At 31.0% G+C, this 23,929-nt stretch overlaps 1 protein-coding gene across 1 annotated transcript in view; it reads left to right on the plus strand.

Moving 5' to 3' along the window:
- Positions 1–15,284: 15,284 nt before the first annotated feature.
- The window catches only part of E23 (ABC transporter G family member E23), a 60,513-nt gene continuing 51,868 nt past the window's right edge, over positions 15,285–23,929 (plus strand). The window contains exon 1 of the mRNA XM_090160581.1: positions 15,285–15,437. Within this exon, the coding sequence (XP_090016707.1) occupies positions 15,340–15,437 (98 nt within the window). The 5' untranslated portion in view covers positions 15,285–15,339. The remainder of the gene's footprint in view (positions 15,438–23,929) is intronic.

A 23,929-nucleotide genomic window follows, 5' to 3' on the forward strand; every position in this document is an offset into this window, starting at 1 on the left:
TCACTCTTCAATTAAAGGGTTTCAATGTGTCAGGGAAAAGTAAGTGAATTTAAAAATAGCCTAAGATCTCGAGGAAAAGTCGTGGATTTGTAAAAGTCAGTTAATTTAAATTTATCTTGAAAATTTAAAGGGTTTCCTTAGGCCGCGGAAACACGGAAATCAGGGAAAAGTAAGGGAATTTAAAAATAGGTCTAAAATGTTGTGGCAAAGTCGGTGAATTTCACGAAAGGTGATATATAAAACAACATAACTAAATTCATTAACATCTGATAAAAAACAACATAAATAAATTCATTATCATCTGATAAAAAACAACATAACTAAATTCATTATCATCTGATAAAAAACAACATAACTAAATTCATTATCATCTGATAAAAAAAACATAACTAAATTCATTAACATCTGATAAAAAAACAACATAAATAAATTCATTATCATCTGATAAAAAACAACATAACTAAATTCATTATCAACTGATAAAAAAACAACATAACTAAATTCATTAACATCTGATAAAAAAACAACATAACTAAATTCATTAACATCTGATAAAAATAAAATATGAAGTTACAAATGTTATAATTTCGGCCTAAAAAAGGTCGGCGAAAATCTCTGAAATATTATGAAAACTATTCTTGGAAACACAAAATATATATAAAAATTTTCTTTGTGGTGTTTGGCGATTGATATATAAAAAACAGAACCGGTAGACGTCGTTTTGTCTAGGTCGATTTCTTCATCGACTAATGCCAATTTTTTCTCCATTTGTTAGAGCGAGTAACCGGAGAATTATTGAACAGCATGATCGAGTTCCTCGAACGTAGTCGAGCGTATAAATTGATATTGGAACACGCGTTTTCAGCCTCCGTTTCCGCAATTTCGTACATTCCCAAAACGATAAAAAATAACCTCTGTTTATTTATTTAACCTTCCGCAAACTTTCGATGAAAGGGGTAACAGAGTTCAAACAAATACATTATTAATTGGTTTTCTTTTATCAGATTTTGCTCTTACTGTATACAGGGTGTTTCAAAAGGTTATGCAAATATTTTAAGGAGTTGTAGGGGGTGAAAAGTATGCCTGATATTTTCCCATTTTCCTACGATGAGTTAAAAGAGCGCCAGAGAGCTTCAACGTGTGGCCTACTATCCCCTGGAAGTAGGCTGCAACAAGCGCAAAACCAAGCAGCAGGAAGTTTAAATACTGTTTAAGTTTACTTTTTTACGCTGGTTACCTCGATTTGTTTACAAAGTCCTGTTTTATCTATCACACAAGCCCAAATCAACAACCGCAAAACCAAGCAGCAGGGAAACGCGAACATTAAGGTTTGGGTTCGTGTGATAGGTAAAAAAGGATTTTGTAAACAAATCGAGGTAACCAGCGTAAAAAAGTAAACTTAAACAGTATTTAAAGTCCCTGCTGCTTGGTTTTGCGCTAGTTGCAGCCTACTTCGAGGGGCTAGTAGGCCACACGTTGAAGCTCTCTGGCGCTCTTTTAACTCATCGTAGGAAAATAGGAAAATATCAGACATACTTCTCACCCCCTACAACTCCTTAAAATATTTATATAACCCTTTGAAACACCCTGTATAACGGGATAGCTTCGGTGGAAAGCGGTAGAAATTTCTAATTTATCTGTCGAAATCATCTCTTCTTATCGGATAAGGGGGTTTGTATTTGCAGGGCAGTGAACTTGAAAATGCGCGCGTTATTTATATAATCTTATCGGCTGTTATTTCGTTTATTATCGGTCATATTACTCCATACACGTTACACGTTAACCGATATTTCGTATTTTACCCTTTTTATCTTTCCTATCGAGAGTAATTTCAATTATGCAAATTGGGGGAACCATTAAAACGATGAAATATTTCTGATCACTGTTGTCTGTATATGATTATAAACCAAAGCTAACGCGAACCTTTTTATTTTTAATACCAAAAGTATATAATATATATCGTACTACAGAAGTATCTATCTAAGACAACAAAATTAAATATATACATGAATTTCAACGAAAGACATTTTTAGTTAAACTTCTGATCATTTCTTACACCTAAGTAAAAATTTCCTAAGTTAACTTTTTGTTATAACATTAGTAAGTCATTATAATATAAATATTAATAAAAGTAACGTAATAACCGCATAAGTATGACACTTATTGTTTTAATGCTAATGTATGACACTTATTGTTTTAATTTTAATTTCCTGACCGAACCTTTTTCCGAAAATGACATTCACGTGAGTATCGTGTTATAGTCCTTGGTATATTTCGCCTTAGGCATATTTAGACACTAGGGGGCACTGAGAACTAAACCTAGATTGCGCAATAGCTCTTAAAATCAGTTCGTTGATAATTTATCCTAATAGGCGCTAGTATAAATTATTCGTGTCTTGTTCAACTTGTTAAAATGATCCACGTGCTCTTTAATATTTTAGCGTAAAAGGCTCGTGCGTTTTTTTATATTTCAGGGAGCACGCGCGAAATCGCTCGAGCCCATTTACGTTAAAATATCAAGACGCGCGTGGAACTTTTTAACAAGTTGAATAAGACATAAATAGATGTTATGCTAGCGTCTATTGACATACTTAAATTGTTATAACGTTACTTAAGATTAATTAATAATTAATTAATACAATAATAATATCAGGAAAAAAGGATACTTTCTCACGACAATCATCAGAAGTCAAACCTAACTCATTGAAATAAACTCGAAAATTGGGATGTATGGAACCCGTCAAATTTGGAATATTAAAAGTTGCGGTGAAAGCAAATATATGGCGCCATTAACCTTGCATCCGATCAACGTTCTCCGTCCAGGACAATACCCCTAACGGGGCACTCTGTCAGCCAGGGTTAGGTTACTAAGCCAGGGAACGTCCCAGGTATGAATGTCGAAACGCGGAAGCCCTTGGTAGATGGGGCCACCAGCGTTCGTCTCGTCATCGGGGTTCCATTGTCAGCCGATCTTTGAATGGATGGACCGTTAGGTATGCGCTGTCCCCGGCCCGAATGCCCGCATTGTGTCTTCGAGCGGCGATTATAACGGGATCTTGGCTCGTTCCGAACACGGAGCCGGCTGGTGGTGGACCCCTCATCTTGGGAGGGACCGGAGGTTTCGGGGGCAATGGCATTTTGACATTTTAACCCCGCGGAAGTCGCTTCATCCAACGCGGACCTTTTTCCAGCGGTTCCCTTTGAAGCGGAGGTGGCTTTTGCAAAAGCGACACTATCTCCTTCTTCCTTTCACACGGAAATTTACATAAAGTCGGGTTCGCATCTCTAAGTGTTCTTTTGTTCTAGTTTAACTTTCGACGGAATTTTTTCTGTTTGTAAAATTTGGGGCTGGTTTCAATTTTTAGTGGATCGCTTTCTCGACTAGTTACGGCTTCTGTTAAAGTCAGGGCCCATTGGCCGTTCTTACGCAGGGTCGTTGACCTTCCCTTTAAAGGTCGTGGTGGATTGTAGAAATGTAATGGGTGGTTACTAAGCCAGATTTATTATTTAGATAAAAAATAAACAGAAATTACAAGTGACCTTTTTTGAAGTTCATGTCACGTTTGAAGAGCAGACGACGCTTTATTTTAAACAATCAGTAGGTGGTTAAAATAACATGGGATTTTGACCTCAAATTGATCAAAAGTTGATCAGTTTCGATGTTTTTTTTGTTAATTTATATCTATTTTTTCTATTTTTGTCATTTTCGAAATTTTGAAATTTGTTAAAATTTTTCAGAATCCGATGTTATTTTCAATGGAAAAATTTAAATTTGTTGTTGTCAAAAACATTTTTCGTTGCCATGGCAAAACGGTTGCCCATTGAATAAATTCCCTTTAGGATTTTTCAAGTTACATGAAAGTCTACCAATCCCCCGAGTTTGAACAAAATCGGTGGGTTACACTTCGGGATGTCTCTTTGTTAGTGTTACGTCAGAAGTGGCAGAGAGTTATGGGTAAATTTACCTACAGCAAACAATTGAGTAGACTGATTCAGATGCTACACTTTGATCTTAGGCAAAAAATTGAGAATCTATTTAGCCATTTACAACACCGTCAAAGTGCTTTCAATTTTCAGCTAAGGCCTTCATTTCATTCAATAGTTATCGGTGTTTACATTTCGGGAAAGGCTTACGGGATATCAAAAGGCTTATTGTCTCGAATTTATAGTATTTTGTCTGAAAGCAGGGTTTCAAAGTGGTATTCAGGTTGTAAATAATGGTAAATAACGCTATCGTATAAAATAGGAAAAGGGTAAATAATGTTAAATAATATATTTCCATTAGTTATTTACAGTATAATATTTAAAACTCAAAGTGACATTTATAAGGATAAAACGTTTAAGATTCAAAACCGGCTTGTAGAGTAAATAAAATGAAGTCTAAGATTTTTTAAAGTTGATATATTCCGTTTTTCACGTATTTATCATTATTTGTCAAATTTATCATTATTTACCACTATTTACCATTATTATTTGTCATATTTATCTTTATTTACCACTATTTACCATTATTATTTGTCATATTTATCATTATTTACCACTATTTACCATTATTATTTGTCATATTTATCATTATTTACCACTATTTACCATTATTATTTGTCATATTTATCATTATTTACCACTATTTACCATTATTATTTGTCATATTTATCATTATTTACCACTATTTACCATTATTTATCAGCTTATTCAAGATGTTATTACGGAGTAATTTTGAATAACATATTGGCCATTATTAAAATATTAATTATTATTATTTTTTATATTTTCATAAGTACGATTTTTAACGGAAGTTAATGTCCATTAATTTATTTACACATTATGACTATTTATTTAGGATAAAACTATTAAAATAGTAGTAAAACAATGTATTTCGTATTCAAAAAGCAATAAGTCGTTTATTTGGAAAGGTTTTCTTAATCACGTTTCAAATTGTTGAAATTATTATTTGGTCGTTGATTTCGTAAAATGCATTTATAAAAGATAAAAAAAATCCACTTGGATTAAACGGACCTAACTTAACTATTATTAACGGAAATATTTTCAATAGTTTCCTTACTTCACCGTGTGTATAAATTATTTTTAAAGTATTTCCTATTTAAACCGCCATTGTACTCTTCGAGCCGTCAATTTTAATCTCCCCAATACTAATTGAAGGAGTACTGATAACAGAATTGCTTCCTTTAATTGAAAATATTTTTTAAAACGCTAACCATTGTTAAATTTTCGCGGCTTCCAACCAAGCAACTCGCAATGCGATGTATATCAGTAGCTCGATGACCCTGAGTCTCTCCCAGTATAGTACGATCAGGTTCAATAAATTCTCATTATCTCGCGGGTTACGTGGTTACCATCCGCCCAAACTTATAACCAACAAGTCTCCGGGAAATTGAGTTCGGCAAATATGATTGGTCAAGTTACCGGATATTCTCTTTAAGCGCGATTAAATATCTTTTGGTCAGTCAAGTGTTTTTTATGTCCCGAGAAATCGGTAGCTGTTGGTCATTAGGCGAGAGTGGAAGACGCTAGTTTGAAAATGACCTTTTGCATCGCGGTCAGTGACCTCCATCTCGTTCATTGTGACATCTCAATTCGGTAGCTCGTTATCTGATACTTCAACCGGAAGGGGGACGATGGGTGAAGTTTGCGAAGCGTTCCGCGTCATCCGCTTATCTCTCCTTTCTACTTAATCAAGCTATGTAGACGTATAATGCCGCTACTTGACGTGGAAATTCTAACTTATACGAGCCTTTTTTTTATTATCTGGGGTTGGTTGGGAAATTGAGTAGCCTGCGGAATTCGTTGATACAGTTGATGGTCCAATAAGTTATATTGGGTGTAAAGGGTCATAGGGGTTGTCGAAGATTTGACCGCTAGGATTAAAAGTCGCTAGATGACTTATTGACTTGGGCCTAAATTGGCGCTTTGGTTATAAGCCTAGTTGATTATTATTATTATTATTATTATAATTATTTGTTCAACTGTATGTCTCACTAATCCGTTCTAAAATCGAATATTGTTCATTAATATGGAGTGGTTGCAGTCACTATATCAAAATACAAGCTGAAAGAGTTCAAAGAAAATTTACCTACTTATACACAAAATATTTTTGTAAATCGAGTGAAATTTACTATGATAAAACCTTGTTAAAATGTAAAACTAATACGATATGTAACCGACTTAATCCGCAAGAAGCTGTTTTTATGTTTAAACTTATTAACAATCAAATTTGCTGTTCAGAATTATTTTCTTGCTTGCACCTAAAAAAATAATAACACGCGTAACAAGGAAATTTTTATGTCTCGAATTCAAAGTAAATTTAACAAATTATATAATTCTGATAACTATACCCCTTATCACAGTAAAAAAAAAGGTTTATATAGGGTTTTGAAAGGGTCTAAGCATTTCGTAAATTCCCTTAAAGTCCTAGGTTTTTTCTGCCTGTCCCCCTTTAAATTAACTTAGTGGAGCACAAATACCCTGGTGGTAGGCCAACCGCTGAACATGTTGGCCTAATTTAAAGGGGTACAGGCAGAAGAAAACCTAGGCCTTTAAGGGTTTGAAATATACACTAGTATGGTTTAAAAATGGTATTGGGTGTTGAGAAAGCTTGTTTAGGGTTTGAATTCCGAACCATTTTAAACCCTTTGGGGCATTTGAATAGACCATTTGAGGTTAAATAAAATAAAACATGATACCCTTAAGGGTTTATTTCACAGCCGTTAACGGACTGGTTTTTTGACAAAAATGAATTTACCATTAAGGATTTAGGGGAAGTCCCTTTATTTTTACTGTGTAGACTTGCGTCATCAGAACCTTTACTCCTTTAAAAATAATACAATGACACACAGAATAAACAAAGTTTGAATTGAATTGAAATATTATTATTATTACTTTTAAATGACGGTTAGTTTTGGAAATTTTTTATGGTGGTTTTTTGTCATTTATTATAAATATTATGATTAACAATTAATATTCTACTACTAATAATTATTATTATTATATAATTATAGTTTTAAGTGCATATTTAGACCACATCTATTCATAATTCAAAGAGTCATAGCGTAAGGGCTAACAGTGGCGTATATGGTTGGGGAATTTCTGGATACACTACTGAGAGGTCATTTATGAAACTGCTGCTTTGGTCCAAACAGTGGCGTAGCCGGAAATTCTCCAAGAGGAGCTCAGACTATGTAAAATTTTAGAGAGAGACTACCCCCTTTTACTACGCCACTGCTGCCAAACATTAATGTTACATAACTAGAAGGAATCTTAGTCGAGTGACTGTCTTACAAGGTGTCATAATAATCAAGACTTTAAGTTTTATAATAATTTAATATTTTTTAATCTTTATACTGATTTTATTTTAATCAGATCTAAAATAATAAACTAGGTTTATGTCTTACTATTATTATTTTTTTTCAACCACCACATCGAAACCATTTCGCTACGTTAAATATTTCAAACCATTATTTAGACACTCGAACAAAGGAAGTGGGGGAAAAACATTCATAGCCGTAGCTGTCAAAATAAGAAATAATAAATAATTATCGATAGGTTTTTTATGTGTATAGCAACCGGATTAAGCGCGTAAATTATTGAAAATAACGCGAGTATATAACAAAAACCACAACCCCAAAACAAATTATCAGCCCACGCGTGCCCATTATCAGTTATAAACCCGCCCAAAAACAAATATTTACTTCGCAAAAGTTCAATTATTTTAGAATCTAGTCGAGAAATTTCATTTTCCTTTAAACTCCTTCGGAATAAAGTATTTTTTTATTAAATCAAATAACTGAAATCCCTCCAATTCTTGAAGTTATAAGTTATAAATCATATCATAAGTACACTTATGACAAATAAGTATGACCATTATCACCGAGCTGATTTTGCGGTATCGCGAAATCGAGGTTTTATTTCCACACAGAGCCCCCTAGTGTGCTAAATATACTTCTACCAAAGATGATAATATACGACTCCGTTAGGTTGGGAGTCCAAGTCGGAGTGTCCGTGTCTTAAGAAGGTTATCTAAGAAAATTATCATGGAAACAATAGGAAGGGTCATACTTATAAAAGTTATGTTATTTATGGTCATACGTTTATCCTACTTAAAGAAAACTGTAATAAATATAAGCAAAATAAGCTTGAACCCGGCGGCATTCGCCTTATAAAGTTCTAAGTTTGAAGCCGGATTCGAGTAATATCCAAATAAATTAAAACATAACCGATATCACGAACCATTTAATTTAACGGTGACCTTACCCCCTCGATTCCTTTCAATAGCGCTGCCAAGCGCGTGAAGGGAAGAGGGGAATCAATAAGGAGGGGGTGGAAATAAGTTGGCCCACACAACTCACACAATCGAAAATGCTTTTAATGTTTTGGCTAAGAAGGGCCTCTTTGAACCCTACTAACACAGTTCTTGGCCTCCCTCGAGTTTGCAATCCCCCTTGTTCCCTTTTGAAATAAACCCCCCTCCCCTCGCCGCCTTTCCAATTCCAGCTGACATTTCGAGATATTTTCAAGTTGCTTTTCTTCATGGAAAAAAAATAATCAATATTGGAGTATACCCGGTACTCCCTCATTATACAACTAGCTCACTAGTTGCGCTTTTTCATCATTTTCAAAAATATAGAAAATATTCATTCAAGTAGATTAATATCGGTATGATCTCAATTAATTTATATCAAAAAATCATAGTTTCGCTTAGCCGGGTTCTCAAAATATGAACCAATTTAGGTAGAGACGAACCGATCACTATCTGAAATTTCATTAGACAGAACTAATATTCGAAATAATATATGAAAGATACCGATATTTCTATGAATATTTTCCTTATTTTGGTCAACATTTCATACATATGAAAAATTGACGAAAATATTCAGCGAAATCCGGGCTGTCGGATTTGATTTAAATCAAGTTATTTTTTATCTCATTGATTTAAATGACCTATTATACTTATTTTTAAATTAATAATTAAATTTATTTTGATTAAATTTCATTTTAGTTTAAATTTGACGATAAAACCCTAGAAAATATTTATAATCCAAATATTTAATAAAAATCCGATTTACATCAAATAATTCGATTTTTTTCGATTTATTTAAAAAATTTAAAAAATCAACAACTCTAATCACAAAATTAATCACTTGATTGTTTCACTTATCCGGTATTTCAAGGTACGTCAATATATGAACCAATTTAGATGGCGGCAAACCACTGACGACCGACAATACAATTAGACCAAACTCAATGCACCATGTATTTAAAACACAGGGCTATGTTTCTGCTTAATCAAAATGACCTTTTTTAATATGCAAAATTTTCAAAAATAATTTAAAATATTCATTGAAATAACGGTCTGATCTAAATTAAGTTTTTCACTAAATGTGTCGTGTTATAGTTTCGCGTAGCCGGATTTTTCAAGATATTTCCAAATATGATTACATTTAGGTGTAGACAGAAATACTTTTAGACCCCATTATTATTCCAAATAATTAATATTCAGCTTTACATTTTTGCTTAAATCTAGATGACCATTTTCAAATAAGTTTTGAAACTAGATGATAAGAAGGATTTTGAAAGTGGAATTTTAAGAATTTGCAAAATTTCTTTTCCAAATTAAAAAACCTAAATTCTGGAAACGTGGCATTAAAAATGTTTCAGATAAAATATAACATGTAAAATTAAACATAATTATTATCTTCTATTAAAAGTAAAATATAAAGTTAAAACTTCTCTAAATTGTCCTTAAATGTCTAAAATTAAAAAAAAATGTAAAATAGCCGTGTATTCAACTCACATCAAATTATGATCAAATTTACGTGAAGACTAACCTCTAACGATACAAAATACGATTAGACTATGTTTGATCAAATTTAGGTGAAGACGAACTTCCGACGATAGAAAATACAATTAGACTAAACTAAATATTAAAGTATGTACAAAGTTAGGTGAAGACGAACCTCTGACGATTTGAAATACAATTAGCCTAGACTAAATGAAAATTGTTATCAAATTTGGGTGAAGACGAACCTCTAACAATACTAAACACGATTAGACTAAACTAAATACTAAATTATGATGAAATTTAGATGAAGACGAACCTCCAACGATACAAAATACGATTAGACTAAACTAAATTAAAATTAAATTTAAATTAAATTTTAAACTAAATGACGCTTTTAAATGAAAAACTGAACCATTTTAATTTTTTAAATTCGAAAGAAGAAGTTGTTTTATCGGCCACGGGTTACCCCCTCTTCTCAATCCAACGTAAGAAAACCGCGTGGGGGGGGGGTTAGGGGGTCGCTACTAATGGTTTCCATTGTCTCTCGCCGCAATGTTTTGAACCCCCCGCCCCCCTTCGTTCGGTGGTTCGCCATTGGCGAAGAATTGGCCCTTGATTCGGCGCCTTTTCTCTAGGAGTTCAACGCTCTCTTGGTCCACATTCTGGCGTCTCTAATGACATTGCCGCTCGAGGTGGTCAGAACAAACCTACGCGCTATTCGGTCAGGGCTGATTTTTGGTTCCGTTGTTGGGCAATTATTCAATATCTGAAACCGGGAGCTCTTCCCTTTTTATTATTATTCTTACTTTACTTTATTGACAATTAGCTGGCTTTGATTTTTAGTTCCTCGGAGATATCGTCCTATACGCTGATTAAGTTTGTGGATGGATGGCTTTTTTTTCAGAAAATTGGGCCAATCGGTTTTTTATATTTGTGTATTTTGTTTTTTTTACGAATTTTTGTCCTTGCCAACGGCTTTATTTGTGATCCGGAGACAGTTGGAATTTAATTAAATATTAGTACATTCTGGTAGTTCGACTTGGTTCCGAAAATTATTTCTTAATTTAAAGAATTTTGAAAATTATAAAATTTTTACTCAAAATTCTTAATAATTTGTAATTGATGTTATCATACTATTATATTTTTTAATTATTGTTCAGTTTTTAATTACTATTTTATTTTTTATTAATTATTAAATTTTTATTTATTATCTATTTCTTAAAAATTATAATTATATTTTTATTAATTATTACTTTGTTTTTATTAATGATTCTGTTTTTTATTAATGATTCTGTTTTTCATTAATTATTCTATTTTCTATTATATTTATTCTATTTTTTAATTATAATTATATTATTTATTTATTATCTATTTTTAATAATTATTATATTTTTTATTTATTATCTATTATCTATTTTTTAATAATAATTATTATATTTTTTATTAATTATAATTATTTTTTAAATTATAATATTTTTTAGTAATTATTATTATAATTTTTATTAATTACAACTTTTTATTAATTATAATATTTTCTATTAATTATAATATTTTCTATTAATTATAATATTTTCTATTAATTATAATATTTTCTATTAATTATAATAATTTCTATTAATTATAATATTTTCTATTAATTATAATATTTTCTTTTAATTATAATATTTTCTTTTAATTATAATATTTTCTATTAATTATAATATTTTAAATTAATTATAATATTTTCTATTAATGATAATATTTTATATTAATTATAATATTTTCTATTAATTATAATATTTTTATTAATTATAATATATTTCATTAATTATTAATATATCTTATTAATTTTTATGTTTTTATTAATTTTATTTTTATAAATTATATTTTTATTAGTTTTCTTTTTTTAAATTATATTTTTATTAGTTTTCTTTTTTTAAATTATATTTTTATTAATGGTTTTTATTATAATTATATTTTTTAGTAACTACTATTATATTTTGATTAATTATTAATATATGAATATTATAATTTACGCTTTGAAACGATAGCTAGCGATGATGTATCGCTTAATTGGATATATTTATTCTATTTTTTAATTATAATTATATTATTTATTTATTATCTATTTTTAATAATTATTATATTTTTTATTTATTATCTATTATCTATTTTTTAATAATTATTATTATATTTTTTATTAATTATAATTATTTTTTAAATTATAATATTTTTTAGTAATTATTATTATAATTTTTATTAATTACAACTTTTTATTAATTATAATATTTTCTATTAATTATAATATTTTCTATTAATTATAATATTTTCTATTAATTATAATATTTTCTATTAATTATAATATTTTCTATTAATTATAATATTTTCTATTAATTATAATATTTTCTATTAATTATAATAATTTCTATTAATTATAATATTTTCTATTAATTATAATATTTTCTATTAATTATAATATTTTCTATTAATTATAATATTTTCTATTAATTATAATATTTTCTATTAATTATAATATTTTCTTTTAATTATAATATTTTCTTTTAATTATAATATTTTCTATTAATTATAATATTTTCTATTAATTATAATATTTTAAATTAATTATAATATTTTCTATTAATTATAATATTTTCTATTAATTATAATATTTTATATTAATTATAATATTTTCTGTTAATTATAATATTTTTATTAATTATAATATATTTCATTAATTATTAATATATCTTATTAATTTTTATGTTTTTATTAATTTTATTTTTATAAATTATATTTTTATTAGTTTTCTTTTTTTAAATTATATTTTTATTAGTTTTCTTTTTTTAAATTATATTTTTATTAATGGTTTTTATTATAATTATATTTTTTAGTAACTACTATTATATTTTGATTAATTATTAATATATGAATATTATAATTTACGCTTTGAAACGATAGCTAGCGATGATGTATCGCTTAATTGGATATATTTCTTCTATTTTTTAATTATAATTATATTATTTATTTATTATCTATTTTTAATAATTATTATATTTTTTATTTATTATCTATTATCTATTTTTTAATAATTATTATTATATTTTTTATTAATTATAATTATTTTTTAAATTATAATATTTTTTAGTAATTATTATTATAATTTTTATTAATTACAACTTTTTATTAATTATAATATTTTCTATTAATTATAATATTTTCTATTAATTATAATATTTTCTATTAATTATAATATTTTCTATTAATTATAATATTTTCTATTAATTATAATATTTTCTATTAATTATAATATTTTCTTTTAATTATAATATTTTCTATTAATTATAATATTTTCTATTAATTATAATATTTTAAATTAATTATAATATTTTCTATTAATTATAATATTTTCTATTAATTATAATATTTTATATTAATTATAATATTTTCTATTAATTATAATATTTTTATTAATTATAATATATTTCATTAATTATTAATATATCTTATTAATTTTTATGTTTTTATTAATTTTATTTTTATAAATTATATTTTTATTAGTTTTCTTTTTTTAAATTATATTTTTATTAGTTTTCTTTTTTTTAAATTATATTTTTATTAATGGTTTTTATTATAATTATATTTTTTAGTAACTACTATTATATTTTGATTAATTATTAATATATGAATATTATAATTTACGCTTTGAAACGATAGCTAGCGATGATGTATCGCTTAATTGGATATATCGGGCATCCAGCCTTTCAAAAAATAAACATCAACAAATCATCCCGAAATGTAAATAACGTTCTAAATAGGTCTCCAGAAAATAAAATCATAAAGCGGCTCCACTTTACACTCTAAAAAGTTAAAAAATATCGACCCAAAAACATTTTATCCCGGTGCCTCACTGGTCTACAAACTAACCTTATTTTTAATTCGCCGGAAACGAATACACGACGCCAAAATAAATAAATTTTCAAAAGATGATTATATTCGGAGTACAATAGCGCTCTCTATTGTCGCGTATCAGAACTATAATTCCTTTTTAAATAAAGGTATGAAATAATTGAGACCCATTTATATCTAGAACTGCATCCTTTTTTATAAACTTATAATGTAAGTCTTAATAACGACGCCGGCAGCTCATATTTTCCGCTACCCGCTACGTGGCGTGCCGAGAGTAAGGATAACTTTTTCCCCGTCTTATTTCCAGGGCCTACTAGATTACTGGGCTTCAGGGTCAATAGGTACGAGAATCTCGCCAACGTCATTTCAATCCTTGACCATCTACCGCGCAAACCGTACCCCACCCCCGCCTTTACCCTTCCTGCCAAACGAAGAGTAATTTTCAATAGTATATAAAAACGTAAAATCACAATAAAAAAATGTATTTCACCCCCATTTCCTCCCCCCTATCTCCTGTATCCGTTAAAAATTTGCTATTCAAAACACAAATTGTTGCACTCGAGTTCATTGCCCCGTCCGTTCGTTACGTAACGTCAAACCAATCGCCATCTTCTAACCTAACCCCACCCATTTTGTGTACCGGTGTATTTGAATAGTATTATTTTTTTTAGTAGAGACAGAAGGGAAAAAAAATAGCTTGGTTGGTAAGACGTTACGGAAAAAATGGAAAAATCGTATCGCTACCCCCTCTGTCGCAGATAACCGAAACTAGGTGAACGTATATATATATATATATATATATATTTTTTCGTTGAGAGCCAGTACTGAGTGACTAGTAGTCGTCCCTGCATCTACGTTCATCTTTAGGTGGTAATTTCCCCCTCCCCGTAGCATCCATAATCTCCCCTACCTATGGGAGGGAGTTTTTTGCAGCTTCTTACGTCACTTCCCCTCTAGGGATATAGAGGTTAACCGGAGTATAGAGAAAAAATATATATACAGTCCCCTATTTCGACGTTCGCTACGCCCTCTCGCGAGTTGTATACGAAATACGAGCAATCTTCCCCTTTTGGCTAGAAACTCTCCGTCCAATCCTAGAAGACCACCAGTTTTTTCATTATATATTTTTTTTAGGCCTTAGAGTAGTAAGGCAGGTCTAAAATACGTTTTGTTGGACGAGGAACTTGGGAAAAAAAAAAGATTTGTCGGTAGGTCAAATAGTGGCGTATCTTTAGCATTGGGCTTCAGTGTCGATCTCGCATCGGTAGCACGCGGATCAACTCAGTTTATCTTCTGTCTTTATTGGAGTAGGCTGTCTTTTTTAGTACGGTCTGTTATCTTACAGCTTATTTTTGTATTACGTACGTTTTCGGTATTTGGACTATAAATATAAAACTGTTATTTTAAATGTCTAAATATTATTTTAATATTTTTGATATCGACGTGTTTTTTATTTAAATTCGCGAACCGCGTTACAAAAATTTTGAATTTTGTTTTATCGTGGTTCGTATTGAACGTGTGACTATGCGGTTCTATATCTTTGTGTGTCATAGTTAATATTTGTGCGTGGATTTTATCGTGAACGTTTATTTTTTAATATATATCGAAGATACTGTTTTTATTTTTTTTCACCGCATTAATCGTTTCATATATCCAAGATGATAATATCAAAAGATCTGTTCATTTTGGGTGATGAATATCTGGGCATCCCCAAACACGACAAATTTAACATTTGTCCGAATAATATGGCCAAAAAGTAAGCTTTTAATTTATTATTATACTTTCTTTTTTATGACATTTTCATCGGTCATATTTACATAAGTAGTTTTTTGTTTTAAAATTGGAATTGTTTTAACAATTATCCGATAATGTATGACTGAATATATTTTTTATTTTTAAAACATGTAGTATATGAGTTACTACTTTTAAAGTCCCTGAAATCGTACCTAAAATATTTTTTCCCCCAATAATATAATTAAAAAGTATTTATTTAAGATTTAAGTTTGTAATCCAGTGTGGCAAGCTGAGTGAAATAATTAAAATAAATATAATGACAACGTATTTTCCAGATTTAACTCGGTAATATGTAGAAAATGTAATGTAATGTATTGTAAATTGAAGACGATTTAATCTAAAAGGGAGTATAAGAATTATAGTTAGTTAATTGTCAGGCGCCTCGAGTTTGTGCCGAAGCCAAAACTCGGCAGCGGCAAAATATGGGTCAGTCCTTTCTGCCGCCTTCTACCATACTCTTCCGGTCATTCAACCTCGACTTTAAATTATATACAGACCCTGCTTACGCGCGAAATAAGAAAAAATACGAGCTTTTTGCGAATTTCTGTCTTCTATAATTTCAATTAATTGACGCTTTCATAAATTGAACTCTTCTCTAATTTCATTGGCTTTGTTTTACCGTCATATAGTAACTTGATATTCTAATTCCTTCATGGATCTATTGTCACGATCTTTATAAAGAATTTGATTCTCATATACTTATAAATGGAACTGATAAAATAATGGTTCTTTTACGAGGTAATTTGGAAAATGTAAAAAATGAGAAGTTTTATAGCAATTTAAATATTAAAATACTAATTTATATGTGGATATTTGTCCCAAAATAATTTTAATATTTAATAACGCCATAGTTATAGTTTGAACTGCTAAAATAATTGTTCTTTTACTACGTAGTTTGTAAAATTTAAATTTTAATAGTGATTCAAATATTAAAATTCTAAATTATTTGTGGATCTTTAAAATTATTTTAATGTCAATATTTAGTAACGATATATAGTTATAGGTTGGACGGAAATAATTAATATTTAAATTTTTAAAATTTTCTAAACTATTTAGTAAAAGTACAAAATACTAAATTATTTATAAATCAATAAAATCGTTTTAATAACAATATTTCATAACGCTTTAAATCAATATAATAAATATATTCTGGAACAATATGTTCAAATAAAAAAAAATATAATTAAAAAAAATTGCCACGTATGTTTAACTCCAGCTCGGAGCTATAGATGGCGCCTTAATTCCGCGAATTTTTCTTTCTCATTGACGTAAAAAAAACATATATCGACTTAAAGGAAACGACTTCCCGAACCCAAGGAAAACCGCGCAAACTTTACATACCTTCCAAGTCCCTTCCCAACTGTCAAGTTATACCGCTAACGATATATCCACGTTATTTTTTCGACGTCGATACTAGGAAAAGGAGATGAGGTTTTTTTACGCCTTACGTCGATCTCCCCCCCGGTTCACTTTCGCTACTGGTAAACTTTCCCTCGCTTTCCGTGTAATTCATATTTTAATTCGCCGAAAGATGCGATATCAACGCCGGTATTCTCGTTTAGTTGGAAAAACATCGGATATGCAAATTCGATTTCGGGAAAAGTGTGATATTTCGCTATGGGGAAATAAGATCTAATTATGTCATAACTGACGAATTCAAGTTCAAGGTTTCTTTAATACGTTTTATTGCTTAAATTCTCGAAATACCGTTCCTAGAATAGTTTCTCTAATCGTGGGTAATAAAATAATTTTCATATTTTTTTTAATCGTCAGAATTTTTTGCCTTACAGTTCCAGGATTTGTTATTAATATGGCTGCTATATATATTTTTTAATCTTGTTTACCACAAATTTACGTAAGCCTTAGTAAATTTATAAAAGAAAAAGATCTACTTAATTAGCTCTGTATATTAATACAAAAACCTTTTTATTAGCTATCTTTTTTTTTATTGTTGACTAGAAATTGACGTAAGCCTTAGTAAATTTATAAAAGAAAAATATCTACTTAATAGTAATATTAGCTCTGTATTTTGATAACGAAAACTATAAAAATTTTAAATTTACAATATTTACAAAAGTTTACAATAAATATAAAAATTCAATAATAATGAAATAAAGTTAGTTTAAACGATACAAAAATATTCTAATTTAAGTATTATACTAATACCCAAGGCACCACTTTAGGCCCAATTCCTCAAGCGACTTTTAATGCCTTTAATTCAGGTGGCCGGGTTACAATGCGTAGGAGGGTGGTGGAAAACCAATATCTCCCCACACTTACTATTAGCGTTAACCCGCGTTAACCTCTACAAGTTTCTATGAAAAGGGGAAACCCCTTTAACCAGTGGGGGAAAGAACTTGCAAACTCAACGCAAAAGGAGTGGTTTCCATTTTTCACCCAATGCCACAATCTGGGATCGAACCCGGCTCCTCACGGTTTTCACTTCTCATCCTATATTTAATAACGACGCCAAACCCGAATTGAAAATATGTTCCCATAGAAACGGCGGATACGAATTAAATTGAATTTTCCAATCGCGAATATCCGTTTAGCTGACGGCCTCGGAAACTATTAATCGAAAGAATGTACGTCGAAGATAAGGGAGTGGTTCGCGGCTGTTTCCGCCCCTCCCCCCCCCCCTCTACTCTCTCGTTAACAATCACCTTTTTAGACAGGTTAAACGGGAGTCAGTAGGCTAGTGGCGCACCTGGCGACTATCGCCGAAAACATTCCTTTCTCCGCTTTCCGATCACATAATACACCCTTGTTATAATCCGGCACTCTTTGACTTATAGCGGCACCGAGGACCACCGTGGAAGCACCCTTCGAAGTAAACTTTACCCTGCCGGTACGCCTTTATCGTTAATGCCCGATGACCCGTTTGGTACCGTACGGTACAACTAAAAGTTATTGGAAATTCGCGGTAGCTTCTTTTACGAGCGTCGCCTTATGAATGAACTCACATTTTCCATTCAAAGAATTGGAATTTTTACGTACATCGCCATTGAAAAGTACAGTATTTCGTATACTCGTCTTTAAGCCTTTGCCGTATCGACTCCCACGCTCTTTGGTGCCAAAATTGAATGTTATATATTTTCCTCAGACGGACGTAAATTTCGAGCCGATTGTGTAATTTTTGTACAGAAATGATCCCGTCTGTTAGTCTTGAGAAAAGGTTTTCGGAGATTCGCGGCCGTTGACTGCGGAGCTGGCTTCAATTGTATCTTCTCTTTAAAATACCCGATTAATTTTTACCAAGTTTGAAATGATCTTCAAATTTTGTTACCTTTTTAGAAATTATCACTCGTACCTACTTCGCTCATAATTTGATTCGGAAAAATGCTTCCAAGTAGTATTACGTCGCGGGTCCCGCTTAACCACCAAACTTGCAAAATCGCAAATGTTTTTGTCAAAACATTGTCATTATATTAGATGAATGTTTTTAATTTTCTATACGTCGCCAGTCCCACTTTAACGCATACTTGAAAGCTTGAAACATTTGCCCTAGAACATAGTCAGTTTATGAATTTTCAATTTTCTTTACCACAAACCGGCAACTCTTGAAACATGTTTTCCAAAATATTATCAAAATAGTACTTGCATATTTACAATTTTTATTACGTCGCGAGATCCGCTTTACCTCAAAACGTGCTAAATTGAAACAGTTTTTCCTAAATCATTGACAATATATTATACGGATGTTTACAATTTTCATTACGTTACGAGTTCCGCTTTACCATAAAACTTGCTATTTTGAAACTTTTTTATCTCAAAACAGAGACAATACATCATAAGACTACGTTTACAATTTCCATTAGATCGCTAGTCCCACTTACCTGCAAATTTGGCCAGCTTGAAACAATTTTTTTTATCGAAAACTTAGGCAATATATTATACGACTAAGTTTCCAATTTTCTTTACGTCAAGAGTTCCGCTTTACCACAAAACTTGCTAACTTGAAACATTTGTTCCCAAACGTAGTCATTATATTATACGAATACGTTTACAATTATCATTACGTCGCTAGTCCCGCTTTACTATAAATCTAGCCAACTCGAAACAATTTTTCCCAAAACATAGACAATACATTAAGCGAATAAGTTTCTAATTTTCTTTACATCACGAGTTCCGCTTTACCGCAAAACTTCCTAACTTGAAACATTTGTTCCCAAACGTAGTCATTATATTATACGAAAACTTTTACAATTATCATTACGTCGCGAGTTTCACTTTACTATAAATCTAGCCAATTTAAAAAAAAATTCCCAAAACCTTATACGAATAAGCTTGCAATTTTCATTGCGTCACGAGTTCCGTTTTACCACAAACCTTTCTAATTTGAATTTTGTTTTCCCAAACGTAGTCATTATATTGTACGAATACGTTTACAATTATCATTACGTCGCGAGTTCCGCTTTACTATAAATCTAGCCAACTTGAAATTTTTGTTCTCCAAAACGTAGACAGTATATTATACGACTAAGTTTCCAATTTTCTTCGTGGTCTGCTACTTTGTTGTTGTTATTAGCTCGATTCAATCATATGTATTTCATTGGGTCGATTTTTTTCCGCTCCTCTAAATGTATCCGAGACAATCATTGGAAAAGAGGTCACCCACTAATACCGGCGCTTTATTTTTCTTATTTTTGGAGTGGCCCCAGTTAAATATGTATTTGAGGGAACCCGTTCTGCAGAAACAGATCGGCTCGTCTTCATTCGGAATCAAAGTCACCCTGAAGGCTACGTGTCCTGATTTTTATTCCCCGTTTCTTATTTTTGCGTTCAATATGCCAATGAAATTATAAGCATTAAAAAAATATAAGGGGAAATGGTATTTCCGCCCCTTTTCCTATATTTGGATCCGTAGTTCCACGAAAGAGCGCTAGATGGCGGGAGCTTACGGGAGAATGTAGAAAACTCTCAATAGGTGCTTCAGTAAAAAGGCGGTAGAATATTTCCGAGTTGTTGGGTTACCAGATTAAACGCCAATTCAACTTTATGGACTCAATGTCTTCCTTATTTCTGGCACAGCTTTAAGCCACAAGGACCATCTAAAGAGTGGATTGCCTCATTAATAATTCTTAGGGAAATTCTGAAGATAATTTTGAAAATCGTGATATTATTTTCCCTCGTAATAAAAACGACAATGGTTAGGTTTTTACAATTTGCATAGAGCCACGCGAGAGGTTCCTAAGCTGCTCAATTTTCTTCTGCCAAGCCGGCGATTTTATTTTCATAGAAAAATCTATCAGTTTATGAGCTTCTCGCGTTAACCGCTACGTGGCGCTGAAAATAGGAAAAGCTTATTCAACCCTTGAATTTTGAAACTTATTTAAAGAAACCTCGAAAGCCCTTAAAACTGTGCGAATATCTTTATCGTTAAGTCATCAAATATGCCTTTTTAGAACTTTTAGCTGAATTTTTTTACGTTTTTTTTAAGGAATTTTTTTTGGGTTGGAGGTGCAATTTCCTTTCTCAGGCATATTTCGCTTCTCCACAGACGACCTTGGTTGTGCATTACGGTTCCTGATGACGTCACCAAGGCCTCCGATCGCGGCGCCTCATTGCCACCTACCGGATGATGTTTCGTCAGACATTTTAACTTCTAATATTTTTAAGGTCCATTTATTTCGTGAAGTTCGCGATTTAACCTTATGTCTAGTCATCGGTGCTTGTTTTTCGTTGCCTCTCTACCACCTTTAAAAGTCCAAGGTCGCCTCTTAAATCCGCGCGAATTTGCATGTTATTTGCTATTTCATTTTTTTTGTTGCTTTTCCCCGTCGTCTGCTTACTAAATGGAGTGCGACGGCAAGCTTCGATTCGCGTTTTCCGGTTGACGTGTTGAACAATCATTAACTACGTCGTTATAGGGCCATTTATCTTTGCTATAGCAGGCTAAAATAAGCACCGGTTTGTTTTGTTATGGATAATTAACGGTTTTGACAATATATTTTTAGAAACGTTTGATTTGTTAACTTCGTAGGCATTACTTCGTAGGCATTACTTCGTAGGATGGCTTATCTTAATTTATAGATATGTACCATATAACATGTCTCATTCTCATATGAATCTTAATTTATAGATATGTACCACAAGTAGGTTATACCATATCTCATATGAGTAAGTGTTCGTCTGGGTCTAGGGCCCGCACTTTCGAAGGGTCCGGATTCAAAAGAAAGGTTTCCCTATAGTTATTTTAAAGGGGAAAATAAAATACTATATTCGGACCGGGTTAGAAGACATTACCTAGGGCCCGCACCTTTGAAGGGCCCGGATTCTAAAGCTAGGTTTACTTACAGTTATTTTAGTAGGAAAAATAAAATAATATATTGGGGCCCAGTTGGAAGACATGTCCTAGGGCCCGGATTCTAAAGCTAGGTCTCCTTACCGTTATTTTAGTAGGAAAAATAAAATAATATATTGGGGCCCAGTTGGAAGACATGTCCTAGGGCCCGGATTCTAAAGCTAGGTCTCCTTACCGTTATTTTAGTAGGAAAAATAAAATAATATATTGGGGCCCAGTTGGAAGACATGTCCTAGGGCCCGGATTCTAAAGCTAGGTTTCCTTACCGTTATTTTAAAGGGGAAAATAAAATACTATATTCGGGCCCGGTTGTAAGACATTACCTAGGGCCCACAGCTTCGGAGGGCCCGGATTCTAAAGCTAGGTTTCCTAATAGTTATTTTAGTAGGAAAAATAAAATTACATATTGGGGCCCGGCTGGAAGAAATTGCCTAGGGCCCACACCTTCGAAGGGCCCGGATTCTAAAACTAAGTTTCCTTACAGTTATTTTAGTAGAAACAAATATATATATTGGGGCCCAGTTGGAAGACATTGTCTAGGGCCAGAAAAACTGTTAAGACGAGGGGTGGTTTCACCTGTTTATTGTATTCTTCTGAAACTTAATTTGCAAATGGAAGAGAAATACTTATCCCGTAAGAACATTTTATGTACTTCTGGTACATAATGTTATTGAATTTAGAAATGCGTTGAACGATGTATCAGAACTAGCTCGAAATGATAATACGCAACATTTTAAATTTTTGTGGAATATGTGTTAAAATTAGAAAAATTTTAATTTTGAAAATTTCAATACTGTCATAGCGAAATATCTATTTTTCACCTACTGGAAATAAATGTTCAATAAAATTTTACAAAGAACAGCATATAAAAATAATATTTTAAAAAGGTTTTTATTCCATTCGATATTTCTTAAATTTCATTCCAAAAGTAAATAAAAAAAAAGTAAGGTTTCAACTTCCGATGTAAAAATAGTACTTTTTCATTTAAGTTTTCGCTTTTATTTTTAATCTGTTTTTTTTTTGTCCCGGCTGACCTTGGAAAGGTGCCAACATTATCTGAGGCGCATCTGAGAATGCTTTCTACCAACTGTCTTGAAAAAATGGCGTGCATTTTATAGTCGGAGGTTCGATGTTGAGCACGGCCAACTGTACGCTCTCCTCTTAACGGGGGGAAAGGAGATCGGAGTTGGCCGTGCTTAAAACAGATGAATGCCGTCGTTTTATTAAGTAATTTTGTGCCGTCCGCAGCACCGGGTTCCCGCTATTTTGAGAAGACATTTTCGTGATCTCACGCGCCTTTGCATTTTTCTCTTTTAAGGCCGGCGCCTCTTAGATTGCGCCGAATTATATACTGGTAACGGTTAGATTTCATATTATTTTGGTTGACTCGGTTGGATACCTGCAAAATGGCTCCCTGGTTATAGAGGTACATTAGTATATACAGGTCTTCGTCGTTGTCTGTTCTAGGAATATAGAGCTCTCTATTTAGTGGGGCTGGAGGTTAAACATAAAAACTGAACTTTAGAATGAAAAAAAAAGAAAAATAATTAATATTACAAGAAAAAAAATTAAAATAATTAATATTACAAGAAAAAAAATTAAAATAATTAATATTACAAGAAAAAAAAGTAAAAAATAATTATTATTACGTGAAAAATTAAAAAAAATAATATTATGTGAAAAATTAAAAAATAATTAATATTAAGTGAAAAATTAAAAAATAATTAATATTACGTGAAAAAATTAAATATTACGTGAAAAATTAAATCCAATTATTACATGAAAAAATATTACATTAACAAATATTAAATGAAAAAAAATAAAAAAATATTACATTAAAAAATATTAAATGAAAAAAAAATAAAAAAATATTACATTAAAAAAATATTAAATGAAAAAATTAAATATATTACATGAAAAAAATTAATTACATTCAAAATGAAGAATTTTATTATTATTACAATTTTATAACTGTGATTCTAGTCAAATGTTCGGTTTGACGTATGTAGATGACGGATTTCAGCGCCGGACGATATTTTGCCTTTTTGCCAACTTGTTTAATTTTTGTCTCGTGACGGCCGAAAGGATTTCAATGTTTGACTCTGTTACCCGAAAACGTGGTAGGTTCCGCTTGATAGTCTCCGGACGAA

Source organism: Leiobunum rupestre, chromosome 10 (genome assembly GCF_980474605.1).
Source record: "Leiobunum rupestre chromosome 10, qqLeiRupe1.1.hap1, whole genome shotgun sequence".
NCBI classification, from domain to species: Eukaryota; Metazoa; Arthropoda; class Arachnida; order Opiliones; family Sclerosomatidae; genus Leiobunum; species Leiobunum rupestre.